We start from the raw sequence: 22209 nt of genomic DNA on the forward strand, positions 1-22209 counted from the left end.
TGCTACTCCTTCCTCAGAAGTCGCTCTTCCCTAAGTCATCTCTAACGGCTTTGCAGCTGCGGCCAAATTTCTGCCTGGCTTCAGTTGATTTCTTAAAAGTTCACCGCGACTCATGATCTGAACATCTTTGGTGCCCCACATGAGACGTGTCATTACAAGCAACCATCACCATGGACGACTTCATCAGGTGCGCACAACTTGGACTACGTTGCTTGACTGTCGCTGACTCTTAGACAGACAGCTCGAAGGACCGACAGTTGTGGTCTGCGTCGGACCAACTGAGAAGAGGCGCGACTTCAAAGTTGCAAAGGTAAGAAATCCCCAAAATGGCTCGACTGGCTGTCCTGTGATGTTCATCTGCGAAGGACCTGCTCTTCGAAAAGAGCGAATGGTTTAAGAATGCTCTGAAGCATGAGCGTTTCGTGGAGGGCCAATTCAACATCATTGAGCTTCCGGAGGACTCATCCTCCGTGTTTGCGGCATTCTACTATTTCATCCTTCACCACAACGAGCTCGCTTTCAAGCCGGTCTGCATTCAGGACGACGGCACCGATGCTTGCTGGGAACAGCTGAAGCTATGCATCGATATCTGGATCTTCGGCGACAAAATCGGAATGTACGGGCTGCAAAACGCCGCAATGAAACGAGCATGCTTTCTCATCCAAGAATGCGACATACGCAAGGCTGCGCTTCCTGCTGCAGTGCTCGAAGCCTGTTTCAATAAGACACTTCCGGGCTCACCAATGCAAGTGCTGGCAGCGGATTACGTGGTCAGAAGCATGACAAACGAGCCCGAAAAATCTGCACAGCTTCTGTCTCACTTGGCTACTACCCAAGGCTTCGTGTCAGCAATGCAAGGTTCTCAGGCGCAGTATCATCTTGCAAACTGTGTCAAATATATGGAGGCCTCCTTCCCACGATACGAAGATTTCTACAAGCATCAGGACGTACTGCTCGTGCTTCCTCGAGGGCAAGAGGAGACAGAGTTGCATACCTCGGACGGCCGACTCAACCGATGCTACGCCCATTGTTTCGATTGTGAGGGCGTGGTGGAGGAGATCGACCTCAAGTGTTTGAGCTGTCTGCAAGGCAGCAACGACGAGAAAGTGGCAGCTGTGCCATTGTGCGAAACCTGTGCAAACGATCGGAAGGGCAAGTCTAAGGTCGTCACTTAAGCTCTCAAGTCGCTTCGATATGAGAAGTCGTGGTGAGGAATCGGAGTCAGACCGAGCGGCTTCAACGAGGACTGCTTGTTTGGAGATTCAAAAGTTGGCTCATAGTAACGCAGAGGATCCGATATTAAAAGTGCCTCTTGTGTGATTGAGTACAGGCTTTCCAGACATGCAAAAGATTTCAAACAAACTGTGTGTGACTGCTGCACGCTGGCTCTGTAGTGAGTCTCTATCTCTGCAACGAGTGTTGTAGACCGAGCGTTATTGGCGTCATCAAACAGTGAAGCGATGACCGCCAGCATGGAGTGAGCGAAGTCTAAATTCTCATTTTCACACAAACGGCCTTTGACTGACACAACGCTCTTGCTCTCTAGTGAGTTCCTATCTTTGCAACCAGGGACATGGACAGAGCCTTGTTAATGGCATCAAACACTGCAGTAACAGCCAGTACAAAGTGAGCCACGCCTAGACATCAGTGTCCCAAGTCTTCATGTCTTGGCCTGAGTTTTGCCACAGATTAACCTGCGGTGTAAATGCAATGATCGACGGATGCTCGGTGATAAGGATGATTTCGTCCAATGTATAAGCAGATGAGGTCTTCCTAGTCTGCGAGGGCATTCGTGGTTCACGCTACAAGCCTACAACGTGCTTTGATATGCCAGAATGGTCTTCCTTACAGCCATGCACAGCAGTGTAACAAGACTCTTTCGTACAGCTGCCCGAGTATGGTCCAGAGACAGGCTATTGTGCAAGTCCTTGCCAGTTCTTCTGCACGAGAGGAAGGCCTGATCGGACCGGCATTTGGCGTATAGTGCAGCAGCTTCGCGAGCGGCGGGCGATGTGAGTGACGTCTCTGTGTGGCCCAAGAGAGAGGGATGCAGGGTAGAGGTGCATGCTACGCAAGCGCTAACTAGGAAGTGTTGTGGACCGCGGGCGCGTTCCAAGAGTGGCAGCGCAGAGGTCACCTACGTTCGAAAATTTTCGGCTTGGCGTTGCTTAAAAAAGCGAGCGTCCACTAGCTGAGCTATATCAGCTTCCCCGGATTTCTTGGCATAGATGGGCAGATATATATACGCAAAACCCGAGGACGTTCAGCCAATTAGATACACTACTAACGAGGGTAGTAGATGCGGGCGCCCCGAGGCCCAATCGTTAGACTACGCTTTATTAAGGGCCCCTCCGGGGGAGCAGGGGCTAGCCGGCTACTCACAGTGTTTACTATTCTGTATTCCCGAGTAGGACTGTAATCCCCCGACCGTGTAGCTAATTCTACGCTATAATATAGCACACGTTGAAGCTATACGGGTCGGGAATAGGTACTTCCGGAGGGTGTTTGGTTAGCTTTTTTTTTTTTTAAAAAAAAAAGACTAAGGTAGAGGAGATTAACTACGAACAATATTTTATTATTACAATCGTTAAAGCCTAAATTTTAACTACAATCGACGACTATCGGATTTAGAGTCTAGTATTCGGTTAGTATATGTATTAGTATTAATACGATTCTAATAAAAATTATACTATAAGTCTATATATATATATATAATATATAAGATAGTATATATAGCAAGGGGAAATATAAACGTATATATAGAAATTAAATATACTAGTTAAGGGGATATATTTATAATGCTAGTATATAATATATTATAAGAGTATTAGGATAGATTAGGACAATATTAGTAGAAACTATACCGTTATTACCGGACAACTTAGTCCGTTATAAACCCTAGATATATTCGAAAATCAAAGAAATATATACGTTTACTTAAATTATAGAATTAGAGCCGCGCGAGTTAGTACAATAGTCTAGCAACTTGTTAAGTTACTTAGATAGGAACTCGATAATAGAATTTCCTCTTAGTAGTTATAGCCTATTATAAACGCCGTCCAAGTACAAAACTATATATAGTAGATTAATATACAAAGTACTCCTCCTCGAAAGTTGAAACCTAACTCCGATATAGCGCCGCCTAAGCACAAAACTATATATAGTAGATTAATATACAAAGTACTCCTCCTCCTCGAAACCTAACTCCGATATAGCGCCGCCTAAGTACAAAACCATATATAGTAGATTAATATACAAAGTACTCCTCCTCCTCGAAACCTAACTCCGGTATAGGACTACTACCTCCTATCCCACCAGCCATTAGGTACTCCTCCGGGGGCCCCTCCGGACGGGGTATAGTAGGCGCTCTTCGCCTCGGTAGTAACGTAGGGCTAGGATCCGCCGGGCTAGGTAATAAATCCGGCGATACCGAGCCACCCCATAATTCCTCCTGCGTAGTTCTATGCCGTAACGGACTCCTCTGCCTAGTATCCCTTAAAGACGGCCGGAGGATAGGTAGAATCCGAACCGGCGAAGGATCGATACTCTTACGGAGGGTAGAAGGTATTTTCCTAGTCGAGACTGAAGGAATAGACCTTGGCGAACTAAAGGCTAGACTTTGTGTACGTATACTACGTAGCGTAGTAGTAGGGCTAGTAATTTCGATAGATAGGAGTTGCTTCGTCCGTTCTAGCTAATCTAGATCCCTATCTTTCGTAATATCGGAGATACTAAAAGTAATATCCGACTTTACAAAGTCTTGTTCGATAGCGAGGTCCTTATAGGCCCTAACCCTCGATAAGGCTACGTAGAATGCCCCGGGAGATACTTGCTTCTCCCTAAGGTTTACGACAACCCGATCTAAAGTTATACCTTGCGACTTATGAATCGTAATCGCATAGCAGGTTACTATAGGGAATTGCTCGCGCCATTGTGTCTCCGTAGTACCGTAAGTACCGCGTGCCCTCCGTACGGGAAAGATAGGCACAACCGCACCCTTCCGGGCCCCCCCCCGAGCGTCGATCTGCTCGTTTAGTCTAACCCTACGAAACTCGGGAAAATAAACGAGTAGACAGCGAGGCATAGTATCCCGGGGACTCTCTACGTCCTCGTCCTAGAGAATACTATATAGTTGGCCGCGGCTACTATTAACTAAACCCATCTCCGTCTAGATATTCTAATATAGAAGTACCGGATATCTAATAACTAAGTATAGCTCGAAATAGAGTCCTTGAAACTCTTTCTCGTCAAGCCGACTACTCGAAATAGAGTCGTGCTTAGCGCTAATACGAAGTATCGGATATTCGCTAGCTAAGAGTTGCGTACGATTAAACTGCTCTACCGTAGTACGATAGGAGTAAAGCCGGATAGCAGACTTAAAGTCTCTCTGTATTGCCTCCCCGAAGGGCGTAAACGTACGCTATCTAAGAAGATTATAGTGCCTATCTTCTACCTTATTAACCCGGACGGCTTATAGGGCATCCTTAAATTATAGGGCAGTCTTATCCTACCCGGATTGCCGGACAACCTGTAATAAACGTAGCGTATACTTAAAGGCTCGGTAGCAATTACGACCGGAGATATCTATAGCGTTATATAAACGCTTAGTAGTAAAGAGAGCGGTAGCCGCGACGGGCGGAAGCTAATAGAAGTCCCCGGCTAGAAGAATACTAAACCCGGCAAAAAAGTCGGTAGAGGCCTTAGTTTCAGGAAAGATCTCGAATAGGCGCTAATTAATCCAACCTAGTAGACGAATACTAAGCATAGATTTCTCGTTAATTACTATAAAACGCACTCCTTCTAACCGTCGGCGGCAGACCTTTCTAGCCTCGTCTCTAAGTTCGTCTAAGATAGGATCGACTTGAATAGGTAGATTAAAGAAGGAATGAATAGTATAGCTATCGATATTAAACGCCGCTGCCCTAGTAGGGGCAAGTCTAACAATAGGACTTCGAGTACTACCTTCAGTACGCCGCGTAAGAGCCTGTAACCGAGCCGAGAGTAGCTCGATTACATAGGACTTTCCGGTACCCGCCTCGCCGTCGAGATTAATTAATAGCTACAGGGCGCCTTCAAAGTTAGCGGGCGCCCCTAAGCGGGTACCGAATAGAAACTCTCGGACAAACTGTTCGTAGTTCTTAACAAAGACACTATATACTGCCGCTTGCCCCGGATTTAGTGATAGATAGGCGTTAGATACCTAAGATTCGATATCTAAATTCGAGGTCGAACTTTCCTTTAACCGCCGCTAATAGTTATTCCGAGCTAGCGGTTCGTAAACCTCGGGTATAGTATCCTTAAAACGGCTATAGTAGGGACTCTAGTTAGCAGAAATATCAATACCCCGCTGTCCTAACTCGAGCTCCTCGCGAATCCGATTATTATCGCTAGGATACTCGTTCCCGAGTTCGTTAAATATAGCCTCCTCATCCTCGGTAATAGGATATTCCTCCTCGAACTCGTCCTCAAAATCCTCGTTCTCCTCGGCTAGACGGCCGTAATAGTCCCTCCTAAGTGTAGGATACTGCGACTCCCGGCGCTCTAATTCCCGGTAGGCAGCCGGCCACGTAGTATAAGAAATAGGCGAGTTTGGGAATCGGAAGGGTAGTACTGGATATACTATCTAAGGGACGTGTAGTACAACCTTAAACCGACAGTACTACGCGTACTTCGGATCGCTAGTATCGCTAGGATATAGCGGGATATAGCGAAGAATCCGGTCGGGATTTCTATCCGCTAACCTCGTAGGCGGATTCCGGCCTAGATTAAATCTAGTCGCGAACTCGAAGAGCGAAACAGTAGCGTATACTTCCTGTCGATCGCTATACTTTATATAGATCGTCCTACGCGCAGTCTGCTAGGGGTGCCCCTCGCCGAGGTCGTTTAGCCCAAATAGTACCTGTTGCTCTGCCTGCGGTCTACAGTCGAGGTTAACGAACTACCGCGTACAATCTACTAAATTATAACCTAGTAGAATAAACGAAACCTCTTATGCGGACCAATCTCTTTCAGAAACTAGCTTATTAAGTAGCTTAGCGGCAAGCGAGACTAAGGGCCTCCTATCAGATATACGGGGCAGGATATCCCGTATAAGTTCTGAATAGGGCTTTGTAGCAACCTCGGCTTTCGAACAGTACTTAACAATATATTGTAGTACTGCCTTAATATCGGTATACGGAGTAAGATCGGTATTCGCTCTCTAGGCCATCGTTAAAAGGGGATTAAAGTGATTAAGGTTCTAATCGTTACACTCGGCAATATATGTAACAAACTTGTCGTTATAGCGATTAGAAACCTCGGCCCTCTCTAGGATAGTACGCGGAAAGTGAAACCGGCAATATTTCGTAGTATCGGCCGCATCTTATCCCTTCTTACGGCGTAGGCAATAATCGTTACACGAGTGCCGCTAAAGTCGGTTTACAAGATCCGAGAGAAACTCGAGATTGTTTTCTATTTCCGAGGTATCCGAATTTATAGCACTACGGCCAATAGGGGCACCCTGCCGACTAGTATCCGGATTTAAGGCAACGATATGTCTATCCCAACGTGTAGCAAGTGCCGAACGCCCCTCGTCAGTAGTAACACTAATCGATAGTAGCTCGTCTATCTAAAGAAAAAAGTGCGCATAAATACTACCTCTCCCTTGAAACTCAAACCGAATCTATAAGTCAGATACCCTAAATTTAGGCTCTAGGACAGTCTTAAACAAGAGCTTTAACCGACGCTTAAATAGATCTACTACGATATGCGGATAGTCCTTAAGAAACTCCCGTACTAGACGGATAGAATCGGCCGAACTACCTGTTTTCTATTCGTTATAGAACGGACTTAACCGAAGTAAATAGTCCTACTATAGATCGGCGGGACTACAGGTTCCAAAAAGCGCCGGATATCCTAGAGACCGAACCATCGCTTCTAGTTCTATTCGGCGGGCGCCTATATACGGCCTCGTACCAATTAGGGACCGCCCGTGCCTTGTAATTGTGTCTAAAATAGACTTAGAATCCGGGGACTCCGGGTTTAGTAAGGCCTCCCGTAGTTGCTCCTTTATAAGGCTATTAGCAACTTCGAGACTACGGGCAAGGTACGTAGACTAGCTACGAGTTAAGCTTCGGTAATAGATATTAAATACCGTATACCGCCAGCTAGTATGGGAACCAAATCGACCGTCGTAATAGTATAGTAGGGCTTGAATATAGTCCTTAAAACTAACTGTCCTTTCGCGAGGGCTATAAAAATCGCCCTGCCCTATAGGATATAGGTACGGAAAGGCAAGTGATAGAAGGCTACTATTAGTATCCCACTCGTCGATAGGTCGCGCCTGTAAATGGGGCTACGTTAAGTGGGGTAGACTGCGAGGCTAGGCTAATCGATGTAGACTCGTCCCGGGGGGTCCCCGGCTAACTTCGGTCGGATTCTAGGGGCCTACCCGGCTAACCTCGGGATTATCCCCCCCTACTATACTCTCTACAGACCGTAGGTTATCTAGTAGGGTTTGATTAGGATCCCGGGTTTGCCCTAATTGCGGGACAGCGGCGGTTTTAATAGGAAATTCCTCGTCCTCGCCGGTAGTATCTAAATATTGTAGCCGATCGCTAGTAGTAGTTTCATCGGACTCTACTAACTCGGTTTGAATTTGACCTAATACGCTATTATCTTGCGGAAGCTGAGACAATAGCGTAGGGTCTATTTCGATATTAGAATATCCGGGATAATTATCCTTTAAATACTCTAACTATAACTTAATAGCCTGCCTACGAACGCGGAATTCGCGATTAAAGGACGCAATCTTATTAGTATTTAGGTTCCGAGGCCTAAGTAATAGTATATCTACCTTATTAGGTAGTCGCGGCAGTTTGTTATAAACAGAGACTATATCGCGAAGGAAATAAGCGACATGTCCGCGGTACTTATACTGCTGGCCCCGGACCGTAAGTACGTTAACGGCAGTATAGACCCTAGCGATTAGGAGCTGTTCTATATCGCTAAGCTTAGGCAAATCTACCGGTAGCTCGCCCGGGTCCATATTATTTGCCCTAGAGAATAGGGGAATTCGAGGGGGGTTCGACTTAATAGCCTTTAAACAAGAGCTACAAGCGCCGGTAGTAGGATCTAGCTTAAGATCTAACCAGCGGCGGGGGCATATTTGACACCGTATCCAAGATATAGTATCTCCCTGTCGGCTAAATCGTATACACCGGTCGAAGTCAGTATTAGATAGAGCCGGTCGAGTACGACGTTGTTCTAGTGTTTCGGCGTTTTTAAGGCTAAGATTACCCTTATCTAGTTCGCGAGTAGCCTGGGCTGCCTCGCGAATTCGATTAAGAGAACGCCTATTCATTCGAGACCTCGACGACTCGGAAGCCCTACTAGAGCTAGGAATCGTAGAGGGAAAGATACCGTGTTGCCGGCAGTAACCATATTCGAGACTACCGGCCTGAAATTCCGATCGGGTAGTAAAGTGGCTACCCGTTTCGCACTACTTTAGCTTAGTAGTAATATCCGAAATACCGGGATTCGAACAATACGAGCAGAGGGTAGAATTAACTACCCGACATTCTCTATAGGGCCGAGGTATATTACAGCCGCTACAGGTAAATGAATTTATATCGCGGGCAAGTAAGGGAGCCCTAGTAGATCGTAACGCCCGATTTGCGCGGTCCTCTCTCGCGACAGCCCGTCTTTGCTCCCTTTCAATAGAGGTTTCGTCCCGACCTCTCCGATAAATATTAGGGGCTTCTACGTTAATAGTAGGGCTACGCGAACGCCTTTGTAGCCGCCTTTTGCGTGCCTGTTTCTCGCGACATGTAAGACAGGTCTTATAGGACTGCCTACCCTCTCGATTAAAATCGCTTAGAGGTCGTTGTGTTTTATACCTCGAATATTGTTTTTGTACTCGATCCCGAGTAGTATCCGAATTAGAATCTATATTATATAGATCCTAGGTAAATTTCGATCTAGGACCGTAGTAAATGTACCTAGTTTCCCTCGGCGAAAGGGGTTTTTAAAGGTATACTCCTTGACGTATATAAGACAGTAAAATAGTTCCTTTAAAGAATCTAAAATACTACTCCTATATACATATCCTCCGAACGTACTAGGATACGATTTCTATATAAGGCGGTTCCGCTCCCAAAGTAGGTCCGCTAGCCGGCCACTTTTATATAGGAAACCCTTACTTCGGGGGCGACCCTGCCTCGCGAGCGCTCTTAAAACGCGCGCAACTCGTAGACTTAGCGAAAATTGTACGTCTAGTATAAAAAAAAGTCGATATACCTACTAGACGCCCTAGAGCCTTACTATAGCCCCTCCGATTAGGCTAATATTTAGTACCCTATAGGCTAGTATATTAGGGCGCCTCTAGACTAGATAGCTATAGAATACGGAGTATCCTATATATATCTCGATAAATACTAATCCGATTTCAATAAAAATTACACCGTTAGAACCGCGCGGGTCGGTTCTATTAAACGTGAAATTTTTATAGAAATCGACCACCTTCGAATTTGGTATTAGTAGGTATTGGCTAGTGTTAGCTCTAACTTCGGCGGTTAATATCTTAATGAATATTGATTCGATTTCAATGAAAATTATACCGTTAGAACCGCGCGGGTCGGTTCTATCAAACGTGAAATTTTTATGGAAATCGAGCTATTAGCTCCTACTTTATAAGTATATAGAGAGTATTAGTTTCCATTCTATATATATCGGCTAGTTGGTCTAGTAGTATAATTCTTAACCATTAATGATTCTATTTCTCCCGGCTATACTACTTAATATAGTCCCCGCTATATAAAGGTATATGTCTTAAAGGAGTTATAAGATCGATGGGGGTTAAGAGGTCGTAGGTTCGAGTCCTATACTAGCTATTTTTTTTTATTTATACGTAATTAATAGGAAATATACTTATCGTAGGTTCGAGTCCTACACTAGTCCTACACTAGCTATTTTTTTTATTTATACGCAATTAATAGGAAATGTACTTAAATCTTGAATTAAATATTACTACTATCAAGCTAATACCCTAGCTAATAAGCTAAGAAATCCGGGGTAAGTTAAATTCCCCTTTAATCTTTGTTTCGATTGACGTTCTACGCTGAAATCCGGGGTAAGTCAAATTTCCCTTCAATCTTTGATTGCATATTACTTCTGCGAAATTTCTCAGCCAATCATTTCGGTCTTGGCGGACAACTTGGATTTTCGCGGGCGGTGGCCGCGGTGTCTAGATTGGCAGCTGCGCTGCCAATAATGCAGGCAGCTCTGGAGACGTGCGCCCTGTGTACCGTTCAGCTTTTGATCCTCCCATCTTGTGAACGTGGTTGTTGGTCACCTGGTGATTCTTAGCGAGCTCATTTGCTTCTCGCCGAGCCGTGAAGATCATTGTGGTGCGTGAGACGATTCCGTCTTCATCCACAAGTTCTCACAACCCATACCACCTTCAGCATCGGGATGCCCGACTCCGCGATAGTCGGACGACTGGTTGTGGACTCGCTGTGCTTTGACGCACGAAGCTGGTAGTCGTTGCCTTCAGCGTTTCACTATTCTTTGACCCTCACATGCTTCACATGCCGCTCGCGCCGTTCACAAACAATGAGCACGAGATGAAACACTGCCACATTGACAGAGCTGTGACAATCTGTCTCTCGCAGGGTAAATCACGGGATTGTGGCACTAGGATGCTGGATTCACAAGTCTAGGGTCGCATGACAGGCTACAACCTCCTCGTTCATTTACACCTCTGCAGAGTAGTACGCCATCGCCATACATCATAAGCTGCTGTCCGGTCTGTGAGCTGCGCACAGCATTGCTCTTGCATCCGACGGCGTACGGGGCATTGCTATAGTATTAGCAATACACATACACATGATAGAGGCGGCGTAGACAGGAGATGCCAGCCACGGTGGGGTGCAGCATTTCCGCTACCACAATCCGCAATGCCTAAGTCAGTGGCATCGTACCACAGTCTGGCGTCTGCACGCACCGACGACGACGATGACGATCACGAAATAGACGAGCACCAGGCTGAGGCAATTCGCAATGCATATCGGAACGCGTTCTCGAGCCAGCAACAACAGCAACACAACATACACTCACATACACAACCGGTCTCGCCCGTCGATACAAGAGACCGCGGAACAGCACGACGCCAGCAGTCCGATGGCGAGCTCCGCCTACGAGTGCCTTCTCGACATGCCTTAGACGAGCGATCAGGTCTGCTTGCCAACCCAGACTCAGCACCAGGCGGATACAAGAGCATCCATGGAGGCACCAGTGCTCCTGGCACGCCTCGGTATGGCTTCGCACGAGCGCATAGCTATATTAACTCTATTCGCGGAGGCAGTCGACGAAGCTCGTTTGCCCGTGGCTTGATGAATGCTTTGGGTGGTCAAAATCAGGATCCGGAAGCTCGAGGAGGCCGACTTGGGACTCGAGAGAGGCAGAAGCTATATTGGGATGACCGTGTATGGTACGATCAATTTACATCGACCGACTGGGTGCATGACAGCATTGCGGATGCTTATCGTGTGAAAGAGCTTCGGAGCAGGCGAGACTTCAAAGGCAGAGTGCATGCATTTTTCGATGGAGCTCAAGGATGGCTCTTGGTCTTCATCATTGGATGCATCACTGCTGGTTTTGCCTATATGATCGATATCACAGAAGCCACGATTTTCGACTACAAGAGCGGCTATTGCTCAACAGCATGGTGGCTCAACAAGCGAAAATGCTGCAGTGGTGCCAGCATCTGCGACGAATGGTCACTATGGTCGAGTCTCTTTAACCGGGAAGGCGAACGCGAGATTTGGGTTGACTTCGCAGCGTTCATACTCTGGTGCGTGGGGTTGTCGCTCATAAGCTGTATCATCACTCTTCAGACCAAGACCAGCATTTCGTCTGCGATCTCGCTGTCGACGCTGGACGAGAACCTGGCTGCAGATCACCACGATCCATCCAAGTCACGCTCAGAGGGCGGACCACTTAGCGGATACACAAGTGGTTATGTCAGCCCAACCCAACGCTTCAAGGAGGCAGTACAGCGGCCGCCAGTGACCTACTATCCTGCCGCTGGTAGTGGTGTAGCAGAAGTGAGGGTCATTCTTTCAGGCTTCGTGTTGCACGGCTACCTTGGTCTACGCACGCTGGTGTGCAAAACCGTCGGTCTTGTTCTCAGCGTCGGATCTGGATTGTCAGTCGGCAAGGAAGGACCCTACGTCCACATTGCCACATGTATTGGCAATATCGCGACACGTTTGTCAAGCAAGTATCGGAACAACGATGCCAAGCGACGTGAGATCCTGTCTGCATCTGCAGCTGCCGGTGTCGCTGTAGCATTCGGCGCTCCCATCGGCGGTGTCCTCTTCAGCCTGGAAGAAGTAAGCTACTACTTCCCTCCAAAGACGCTCTTCCGAACGTTCTTTTGTTGCATTGCCGCTGCGCTCTCGCTGAAGTTCCTGAACCCATACGGGACGAACAAGATCGTGCTCTTCGAAGTGCGATATGTTACAGATTGGAAGTTCTTCGAGATCATTGCATTTGCGTGCATCGGCGTTCTTGGAGGTGCTCTGGGCGCTCTCTTCATCAAAGCTACCAGAATTTGGGCGAAGACTTTCCGTCGTCTCAGCTTAATCAAGCAACACCCCATTATGGAAGTCATGATCGTCGCTGTTGTTACCGGTGCGGTCAGCTTTTGGAATAGGTACACCAGACTTCCGGTTGCTGAGCTGCTCTACGAACTAGCAGCACCATGCGACAGCTTCTCGTCTTCAGAATCCGCGTTGTGTCCCACCGAGGACCAGATTCCCGCTACCATCCGCTACCTTGTGATCGCTTTTGTGGTGAAAGCCATCCTCACGACCGTCACCTTTGGTATCAAAGTGCCAGCTGGCATTTACGTCCCGTCTATGGTGGTCGGAGGCTTGCTAGGACGCATCGTTGGCCACTTGGTGCAGTTGATCACAATCAAGTATCCGGACCTGGCCTTCTTTGGCAACTGCCCATCCGATGGCAATCCGGAGTCGTGTGTTGTCCCCGGCGTCTATGCCTTGGTAGCTGCTGGTGCTACCATGTGCGGTGTCACTCGTCTCTCAGTCACGCTGGCCGTCATCCTGTTTGAACTCACAGGCAGCCTTGAGCACGTCCTGCCATTCTCACTTGGAGTCTTGATCGCCAAATGGACCGCTGATGCTCTCGAGCCGCTGAGCATTTACGATCTCCTGACGGACATGAATGCATACCCTTACCTCGACCATAAAGTTCGGCCTGTGTTTAGCACTGATCTGGGCGACATCACTCCAGAGCCAACGCCAAACAGAGTTATAGACATCACCAACTCAGCTCTGGTACCTGCTAAACAGCTACGCTTCAAGCTGGAGTATCTTCACATGGCAGGAGAGCTGGATGGTGGACTTCCGCTCCTGAAAGATGGAGTTCTGGTTGGACTCATTCCTGGGCCTGATCTCGAGTTTGCGCTAGACAGACTTGAGAGCGAGGAAGACACCATGTGCCTCATGAATGCACACGATCAAGCACTACACGACCTACACATCAATCGACCAAGCACCGCTGCCACGCTGGAGTCAGATGACGAGGATACTGCGCGAGAAGACAGTGGGGAGGAGAGATGGCGGAGAAAGCCAAGCAGAACGGAGCAAGAAGACGATCCCACGGACTTCACGCCATACATCGACCCATCGCCTGTGGCACTCGACATCACTAGTCCCATGGACCTCGTGTTCGAATGCTTTGCTAAGCTTGGCCTTCGATACATCTGCGTGCTGCACGAAGGCAAGTACGCGGGCATGGTGCACAAAAAGGCATTTGTGGCGTATGTAAAAGCTGTGCAAGATGAGCAGAGGTTTGGCGTGGTGAAGGAGGGCATTTGAAAGCATGCGGAGCATTGCATTACGAGTCATGAAAGGGCGTTGGATGTGCATTTCGGTCTTGCGTTCGAGCGAACATTCGGATCATTGTCTTGCAGTTGTCCAGCATTTTCTGCAGACATGGAGAGGCGCAAGCTGGGGATGGAATCAATGTAGATCTGCAGAGAGACCTTTGAAGATGCATGTGGCTTGCGCGAAAGTGCCAGTCTGCCTTCCCAGAGTAATGATGGAAAGTGAATACGCGTCGAGGCTGCTCCGGGTTGCACGCGGCATCCTCCGCCAGCCTCACTTCTGCCTCGATGGGTAAGCACGCCCGGCGTCTTCTCGCTGCTTCGAGACACTGGACACGTCCGCATGAATGTATATTGAGAAAGACACGTGATAGCGATTAGATCAACATTGAAGCGAAGTGGATTGAATTGCGTGCGTGCGTGCGTGCGTGCGTGCGGCCGGAGGAGGAGCGAGGCTTGGAGACGCCACATCGCGCATGCCTCGTCAGTGACGCCAAGCCAAGCAAACGGGCAACAGCAAAGCTCTGAGAAAAGTCACCACCTCACGCGCCGAGTGTTGGAGCCACGGGCACAATTGGAAGGGGAGATCGCACCGCACCAGACTTCACGTCACTACGCGCCTCGGTCGCAGTGCACATCCTCCCAGAGGCCACCCCATCTCCATCGCATCGACGTCGACATCCCACAGGCCCGCAGCAGCCTTGTTTCCCGGAACAAACATATCCCACCACAACAACATCTTAGACTGTTGGGACTCCCGCGCGGAGTTCCGAGAGCACGAGCATCACGGCTTCGTCTCAGAAGAAGCGAAAGCTCGCGCCCTTTGCCGTCCAGCCAACACGAGAGTCCACTCCCTCGTCCGCCTCCGCCTCCGCCTGCGACCCTCCGCTGCAGCACACTTCCACCCTCTACGAATACCACTCCTTGTCGGCGCAGGCACGCTCCTCTCCTTCGTCATCGCCCCTCCACATCACACCGAGCATAGACACTCCCAGTGACGCGCCTTCTCCCGCTAGCAGCAACACCACTGCCACTGCAACCTTTTCTTACGGAGGCCGGGGCTCTACTCCGCCAAGATTCATCCCACCCCACTTACACGACGAGGTACTGCCTTCACGCGAGGCAAGTGAGGCCGGTGGTGGTCCAGGAGCCTTCGATACGGAAATGTCAGAGGGCGAACATGGTGCCGCCGAGCAGCGCCCAAATCAAGTAAGTGCAGGCAGAGCCATTGGCGGCGGCAGGAGCGTGAGTCCAGCAAAGCGAAGGGCAGATGATATGGAGGGCAGTGGCGGTGAGCAGGCTAAGCCGCCTGGTAGCTTCCCTACCGAGCAGGAAGACACTCGGTCACAGTGGGACGTGGAGATGAAAGAGCTGGCTTCTCAGGACGGCGCAGAGTCGCAGGTGACGGTAACGAACAGCTTGGCCAACTCCCGCTTGAGCACAAATTCCGTCAACACTTCAGCGACCAGTCTTGACACTGAGCCCCCGCCTCCTTACTCGAAAGAGGACAACGGGGATCAGTCTTCAAAAATGCCCGTCTTCTCCACAGAGGAGTACGATCAACAGTACGCTCATGTGCTCCAGCTAGCCAATAAAGAGTTGGACGAGGGCACACGAGGAGTGATCGTGTCGCGAAGGTGGCTGGACCGGGTCAGATCACGAAGTACACAGGGCCTCACCAGCAAGAAATATCCGAAAGAAGCCAGAGAGGGCCCGGTTGGACCACTCGACAACAGCGATCTTCTGCCTGAAGATGCTTTTACGGAGCCACACCTGCAAGATGCGGAAGGGGCGCGATTTGTGCCGCTCAAACCAGGTTTGGCAATTGAGGACGACTATCAGCCTTTGCCTATGGAAGCGTACGATTACATTTGCACTACATATGGTTCTAAGCATCCACACTCTATTCGGAGATATGCACACAACACTGCCCCTCCTGAAGCGACTCAACCGAACATCCAGTACGAGACCTATCCTCCTGTCATCACCATTCGAAAAGTCCCGCAACCCGGATCCGACAGCACAAAGCATACGAAAGCGCTCGAGGCTCTCAAGGCCCGGAAGGATCTAGCCCACCGTGGTCAGAAATCATCAGATGACGCGCCTCGACTGGTCTCCTCTAAGTCCGAGAAGTACCAGAAATTCTTGCGGCGCGCAAAAGAAGCTGCTGGCATTCCCATCGCAACAAAAGTCAAAGTATGGCGAGTGAACAAAGCAGACGATGTCTCCGTGGACCGTCCAGACAGCAAGCAGCCGGGAGTTCTTTCGCCTCCAGCCTCTCGCGATGCATCACCTGACAATTCGGCTGCCGTGAAGCTCGTAGTAAGCCCACAAACATTCTCCAAGATGGAGGTCGGCGTTGAATTGGAGGCCACAGAGGGCAAGGACGAGACGAACAACGACAAGTATAATGGCAGAAGCACAATGGAGCTTGTTGGCTTGTTTGAGGATAGCACCATCATACTGGAAGAGCAAACGGGCGGCCCTGGCGGTGGTGAATTTCAGTCCGACAACAAGAAGCCGAAAAGCAGTTTCCTGGCAGCAAAAGGTCGCGGGTCGACACCTGCTTCCACGACAGCATCTGGAAGAACTAGTCCGGCTCCAGGCATGGTCACGAGAGGCAGGGCTCGCAAGGATGGCAAGACTCGCGGCGTGACTGGACTTACCAATCTCGGCAACACCTGTTACATGAACTCGGCCTTGCAATGCATTCGTAGCGTGGAAGAGCTGGCCATCTATTTTCTGACCAAAAAATTCAAAAGCGACATCAATGACGACAACCCTTTGGGCTATCACGGTGCCATGGCGCATGCCTACGCCAATGTGCTCGAAGGTATCTACGGTAGCGGCAGCACTAGCACCTTCTCCCCGAACGAGTTCAAGCGCAAACTGGGTACTTATCAGCCAATGTTTTCCGGCTATGGACAGCAGGATTCTCAAGAATTTTTGAGCTTTTTGGTCGATGCGCTTCATGAGGATCTCAACCGCATCAGGAAGAAGCCGTACATCGAGAATCCGGATTCAGATGATGCCCGAGTCCACGACGCAGAATACATCGTCGAACTAGGCGAGATTTATCGGAACAATCACAGGCAGCGCAACGACTCCATCGCCATGGATCTCTTCAGCGGCTTCTACAAGAATACGATGGAGTGTCCCACGTGCGACAAAGTCAGCGTCACATTCGATCCATATTCGCTCGTCACAGTGCAGTTGCCCATGGAGATAACATTGCAGCACAATATCACTTATGTGCCACTACATGGAAAGCCTGTCATCCATGAGCTCGATGTTGACAAGAACTGGACTATCAAGGCCCTGAAAGACCATCTCGCCAAGAAGCATGCGGGCGCTTCTGCAAATGCCATGTGGATGGCGGAAGTCTACAATCATCAAATCTTTAAAGTGTTCGACGATGCTTCAACGATTGCAGAAACCAACATTCAGAGCAACGACTTCATCTGGATTTACGAACTTGAACAAGCACCGAAAAACAATCCCAAGAAAGTGCACCAGACATCCCTGTTCAGCCGGGACAAGATTAATATCGTGCCCGAGGAAGGCATGGACTCGGCCAAGGCAGACGTCTTCACCGTGCCCATTTTCAATCGCACGAAGTCGGGTCAGAGTCAACTGTTTAGTAAGGCGTTGCATCCGCTATATATCACATTGACTCGTGAAGAAGCCAAGGACTATGAGATCATCCTCAAGAAAGTCCTGATTGCCGTTGCAAACATCACAAGCAGACCGATCTTGACTGAGTTTGATGAAGAGCTCAAGAGCACCGAAGAATCTGGGAGCATCGAGGAAGTGGATGCTGAGAACGATACCAACAGTGCAGAGGATGCAGCTGGCGTCAGTGACCACTCTGCACAGTCCGAGGAAGGCTATGTAAATGTGTCGCTCGACAAGTCATCACAGGACACTGAGATGACGAATGGTGGCCATGAAGTCGCGAAAGAGATGTGTGATGAAGAGACACCTATCCCCGCTAAGTTTATGGATCCTCGATATGTCATTCCTCAAGCGCTGCGCAGCCATCTTTTTGAGGCCAAGTACGTGCCAGCGAGCAACGACAACATGTTTCTGGCTGGTAGCTCAGGCTACACGGACGGCAATCTGTCGCCCATGCTTACCCGAGTCAAGCGACCTTCTCGAAGATCGTCGGTGCAATCCTCTTCTTCGGACGAGTCAAGTACCAGTAGTGCATCTCAAGCACAAACGGAAGATGCTACTGATGATAGTGACAGCAATGGCATTGACGATAAGCCTGATCTTGTACTCGGGGACTCCAACGAGCAATCTAATGACCAGGTTGAGGAAAGCGATGATGAGCTTGCTGGTCCAACAAATAATGCCGAGATCATGGAGCCAAGCCCTGTCGACGGCAATCACCGCTCAAATCGACGGGCAAACAAGCGAAACAGAGGGCGAGGTAAAGGAAAACGTGGTAAAGGCCGCAACCGCAATGGCCCTGTCACGTACAGCAAACAGGACAAGGCTCGATATGGTCAGACTCGCGGTGTGGGCGGTCAATTCGCTGCTAAACGTTTGCAAGATGAGGACTCTCCGTACTACATCCAGATCGGCGAGGGCATCGTTCTCGATTGGCGGCCAGAGGCCTTCGACAGCTTGTTTGAGGGAGATGGAAATGTCGCAGATGATATGCGAGGACACCGCTACGTCGACGACAACGGCAAACAAGGACGTATCTTTCCAGATCCCGAACAAGACGCTAAGCGGCAGAAGCGGGAACAACGCAAGAAGCATGGCGTTGACCTCGACGACTGCTTTGACGTCACTCGTCGACGCGAGATTTTGAGCGAAGGCAACGAGTGGTACTGTAATCGGTGCAAGGAAATGCGTCAAGCCGCCAAGACGCTCGAAATCTGGACCTTGCCGGATATTCTTGTCGTCCACCTCAAGCGCTTTGGTGGCAATCGCTCTTTCCGAGACAAAATTGATCTTCTGGTTGACTATCCCGTGGAAGGCTTAGACATGAACGACAAGGTCGGTCTGAAAGAAGGTGACAAAGACTACACCTATGATCTCTTCGCCGTGGATCTTCACTTCGGCGGCTTAGGAGGTGGTCATTACACCGCCTACGTGAAGAACTTCTTCGATGGAGAGTGGTATGATTGCAACGACTCCTCGGTCTATAAGCTGGGCAGCACGCACAAGATTCAATCGGCCGCAGCGTACCTTCTCTTCTATCGCCGTCGCTCTGACAAGCCTCTCGGTCCCCAGGCTCTTCAGGACCTCGTCGAAGAATACCGCAACCCACCCACGTCAGCTGAGGAAGCCGATGATGAAGACTCGGGGGAAGGCAGGCTCGGCGGCCCAAGTCGTTCATCTCCGCATGGGTCGCCGAGCGTATCAGCAGGAGCCGAAGCAGGGGCGAAGAGCCACCTGAAGGGTCTAAACGGAAGTGGTGGAGCTGGTCGCGCCAGCAGTCTGACAACGAGGGCGACGGAGACGACTGATCTCTCAGGCATGAATGATGGGGGCTGGAGCTTCGACGGCCTCAAGCAGCCTGACGAGGCTGGAACCCTACTGGATCAGATGCAAGACGACAACGCCAGTACAACCGCCGAAATGGATGATCGCGACAGTGCCCTCGGCAGTCTCATCTCAGATGGTGATACCTACAACACTGGTGTGAACAACTCGCCCATCGGAGCTACATTCGTCGACGTGAACGCAATGGACGCTGCTGACGATCCCGACACTGCTATCATTTCGTTGGATGAGAACAGTCATGACAAGATGGATTAGAGCCCCATAGATGGTGCCGAGGAGGTGTCCTTGCCTCGAATACGACAGCAATATGACTCCTGGAGGAGTTGGCGAAGATCTTTGGCAAGAGAGGGCCGCTCGGGTGCTATCACCAATCGGAGGGCATGACGACATCAGATAGCTTCTAGCATTTCGGCGCTTTGCTGCCAAAACTGAGGATTGCAGGCTAATAAGTCAATCCTAGGAGGGATATTTTGCTAGGCGAGAGCAGCGGCATGAAAGGATCAATGGAATGCCACAAAGCGTTGCAGATGCTCAACTCGCTAAGCAGATGCAAGTAGAGGAATATGAAAGACACCACGCAGGCCTGGTCGGCTCAATCTCACACGGACCGCGAAGGTGCTAGCTCGAAATTGACGCCTCTGATGGACGGTACGAAGTTCGGACAATGCATGAAATGGCTTCGAATATTATTGTTGCTTCTCGTTCGGGGAAAACGGCGTGCATGGATACCCAAAGTCTTGGTCTCTGATGTAAACAGAGTTGCCGAGCGTGGAGAGGAGAGGGGTGGGTCGGGTTCGTTACTACAAGCATTATCATCGCATGCATCATGGTGAGGCTCATCGGAGGGTTAGAGAGAGCCATCATAAAGTACATTTCGTGTTCCGAATAGAAAGGCCACTACTATCACGCTTCACCCTGTCGTGTCGACTGAGCTGAACTGGCTCATTTACTTTTTGATTCTCTTCCAAAAAGATTTCCGTACCTTTCCCGTATCAACGTATTGTCTGACTGACTTCTTCAATCGCACTCACATCATCAGTCGTACTCAAAAGCAAAAATAAATTCAAAAGGATACTCTTTCCCCAACTCTTTCGACGACTTTCTTCGCGAATTCATCTGCGACCATACTGATCATCTCTGCTGAAGCACCGGCTGATATGTTTCATGTTCGATTTTCATCTAGACCGAGCGAAGTAGGGCAGAAGTAGTAGTAGATAGTGACACCTGGAAACTGATTTGAAATTTGATCTGATATGCTGAGATGTCGCTCAAATGACACCGCCTTCAAATATGAGAGTCTCGACACGCATTCGTCAGTGCCATCCATATGCCTCTTCATCACGTTCTCGGGCGTCCATGCCCAACATCATAAGGCCCGCTCTGCGGCCCTGAAGTGTTCAAAAAGTCTGCCATCTCTGCCGTGCTCTCAGACTGAGCGCGAGCATCTCGAGGAGCGTCCTTGGGTGGTCCACCCACACTCATTCTTGCAGAATTTTGCCATGCGGGAACATAATCTCTTGCGGAATCATCGCCTCGATAGCCCGTGTCTTTGTAAAGAGTTCCTAGCTCCAACTTTGGAGCGAGATGATTACGGTCCTCTTTCAACCAAGCCTCTTTGTCTGAGACAACCTGCTCGGGCTTGCTCGCCTTCCCTTTGGGAGTGAAAGGGCGAAGCAGAGTCTCGAGCCATGGCTTTGGGTTTCCGTTTGGTGATGCGGAACCCTCATGTTTTTGCTTCTGTGTCTTCTTGCTTGGGAGTATGATGGGCGATCGGGGTGGCGAGGCATGTATCTCCGTAAAATTGCCCAAGCCTTTTGGATTAGGATTGTTGTGGCGCCAGCTTTGGCCCATGGTCGCTCTACGGTCCATTGTCGGCCGAGTGGTGCTTGGCTTCTCTGGTGTTGACGATGATGCCTTACCGCTCGCCGTGCGCCAGATTTTGGCTGCTAGTTTTCGAAGAGCAGGGAGACAGCAGCAGATCATGGAAGTGTTCGATTCGATCTCAGTCCAGATGAGTGCCGGCATTGATCCCCAGGTTGGATCTGCAATACTTTCGGCGCTGCTGTTGAGCAATGCCATACGTACGACGGAGGCGATTATGGTGAAGAAGCCCAGCAGGAATAGGGTAATCAGGCCCTTCTTCGTGCGTTTTGCCATTTGTAGAGTGCGGATCAGTGGTACTGGGAGGACAAATACCACAATATCCATGAAAGTGTTGAACGCAGCGTGAGAATACCAGAATGCCTTGTTATTGATGCAGTGTCCTGAGACTGCTTTATCCCATGCACGAGTCAGTGGATTGCACTGCCAGATCGTGGCCGCCGTGAAAGCTATGCCGCCCGCCATAATGATGGCGATGTTGACCCATACAATCTGCTTGAACTTCATTTGCGCGCTGAACAAGCGCAAATACAAGAAGCAGAAGGTGAGTTTGGTGAAGGTGCCGAGAATCTTGTACAGAATCTGATAGAGGTAGAAGTAGAACATCGCTCGGGGAAAGGTCGAAGATATGTTTTCTCGATGTTTGCCGAAACCGTAGTGTGCTGCCATGCCGCCGAAAGCTGTCTGTACAACGAGAGTCGTCCATGCCGCCGAAGCCATGAGGTCGTCCCAGCCTCTTTGCTTGTATTTGAAGCGCCATGCAAGTCGTGTCGTAAAGAATGCCGTGGACACTAGAAGGAGGACAAGCGAAACGACCACCAGGACTGGAGACTGATTCGGAATGCTGTTGTCCCACAATCCGGGCGCTTCGTTGTCGGCCATCGTGATGAAGCTTGACGAATGTGCTTGATGTTGATGTC

At 49.5% G+C, this 22209-nt stretch overlaps 5 protein-coding genes across 5 annotated transcripts; 3 read left to right on the plus strand and 2 right to left on the minus strand.

Moving 5' to 3' along the window:
- Positions 1 to 698: 698 nt before the first annotated feature.
- Positions 699 to 1316, plus strand: MYCFIDRAFT_210835 (uncharacterized protein). Its single transcript, XM_007926700.1, has one exon. The coding sequence runs from the start codon at positions 744 to 746 to the stop codon at positions 1173 to 1175; it is 432 nt and encodes a 143-aa protein (XP_007924891.1). The 5' UTR covers positions 699 to 743; the 3' UTR covers positions 1176 to 1316.
- Positions 1317 to 10143: 8827 nt separating this feature from the next.
- On the minus strand, positions 10144 to 10835 carry MYCFIDRAFT_173296 (uncharacterized protein; the record flags this gene model as incomplete). The annotated part of the gene is made up of 9 exons (XM_007926701.1): positions 10144 to 10160; positions 10193 to 10260; positions 10284 to 10404; positions 10428 to 10511; positions 10540 to 10551; positions 10586 to 10626; positions 10660 to 10671; positions 10709 to 10792; positions 10822 to 10835. 9 exons carry the CDS (start codon positions 10833 to 10835, stop codon positions 10144 to 10146), a joined length of 453 nt encoding a protein of 150 aa, XP_007924892.1.
- A 228-nt stretch (positions 10836 to 11063) lies between these two features.
- MYCFIDRAFT_106625 (uncharacterized protein) lies at positions 11064 to 13853 on the plus strand (the record flags this gene model as incomplete). Its single annotated transcript, XM_007926702.1, has 1 exon — positions 11064 to 13853. A coding segment is annotated over one exon (2790 nt), but the record flags the coding sequence as incomplete, so codon positions are not given.
- Positions 13854 to 14176: 323 nt separating this feature from the next.
- MYCFIDRAFT_214678 (uncharacterized protein) lies at positions 14177 to 20364 on the plus strand (the record flags this gene model as incomplete). The annotated part of the gene is made up of 3 exons (XM_007926703.1): positions 14177 to 14180; positions 14263 to 14312; positions 14633 to 20364. The coding sequence occupies 3 exons, from the start codon at positions 14177 to 14179 to the stop codon at positions 19661 to 19663; spliced, it is 5085 nt and encodes a 1694-aa protein (XP_007924894.1). The 3' UTR covers positions 19664 to 20364.
- A 976-nt stretch (positions 20365 to 21340) lies between these two features.
- Positions 21341 to 22030, minus strand: MYCFIDRAFT_111433 (uncharacterized protein; the record flags this gene model as incomplete). Its single annotated transcript, XM_007926704.1, has 1 exon — positions 21341 to 22030. A coding segment is annotated over one exon (690 nt), but the record flags the coding sequence as incomplete, so codon positions are not given.
- Between the last annotated feature and the right edge of the window lie 179 nt (positions 22031 to 22209).

Source organism: Pseudocercospora fijiensis (assembly GCF_000340215.1).
Source record: "Pseudocercospora fijiensis CIRAD86 unplaced genomic scaffold MYCFIscaffold_3, whole genome shotgun sequence".
Lineage (NCBI taxonomy): Eukaryota > Fungi > Ascomycota > Dothideomycetes > Mycosphaerellales > Mycosphaerellaceae > Pseudocercospora > Pseudocercospora fijiensis.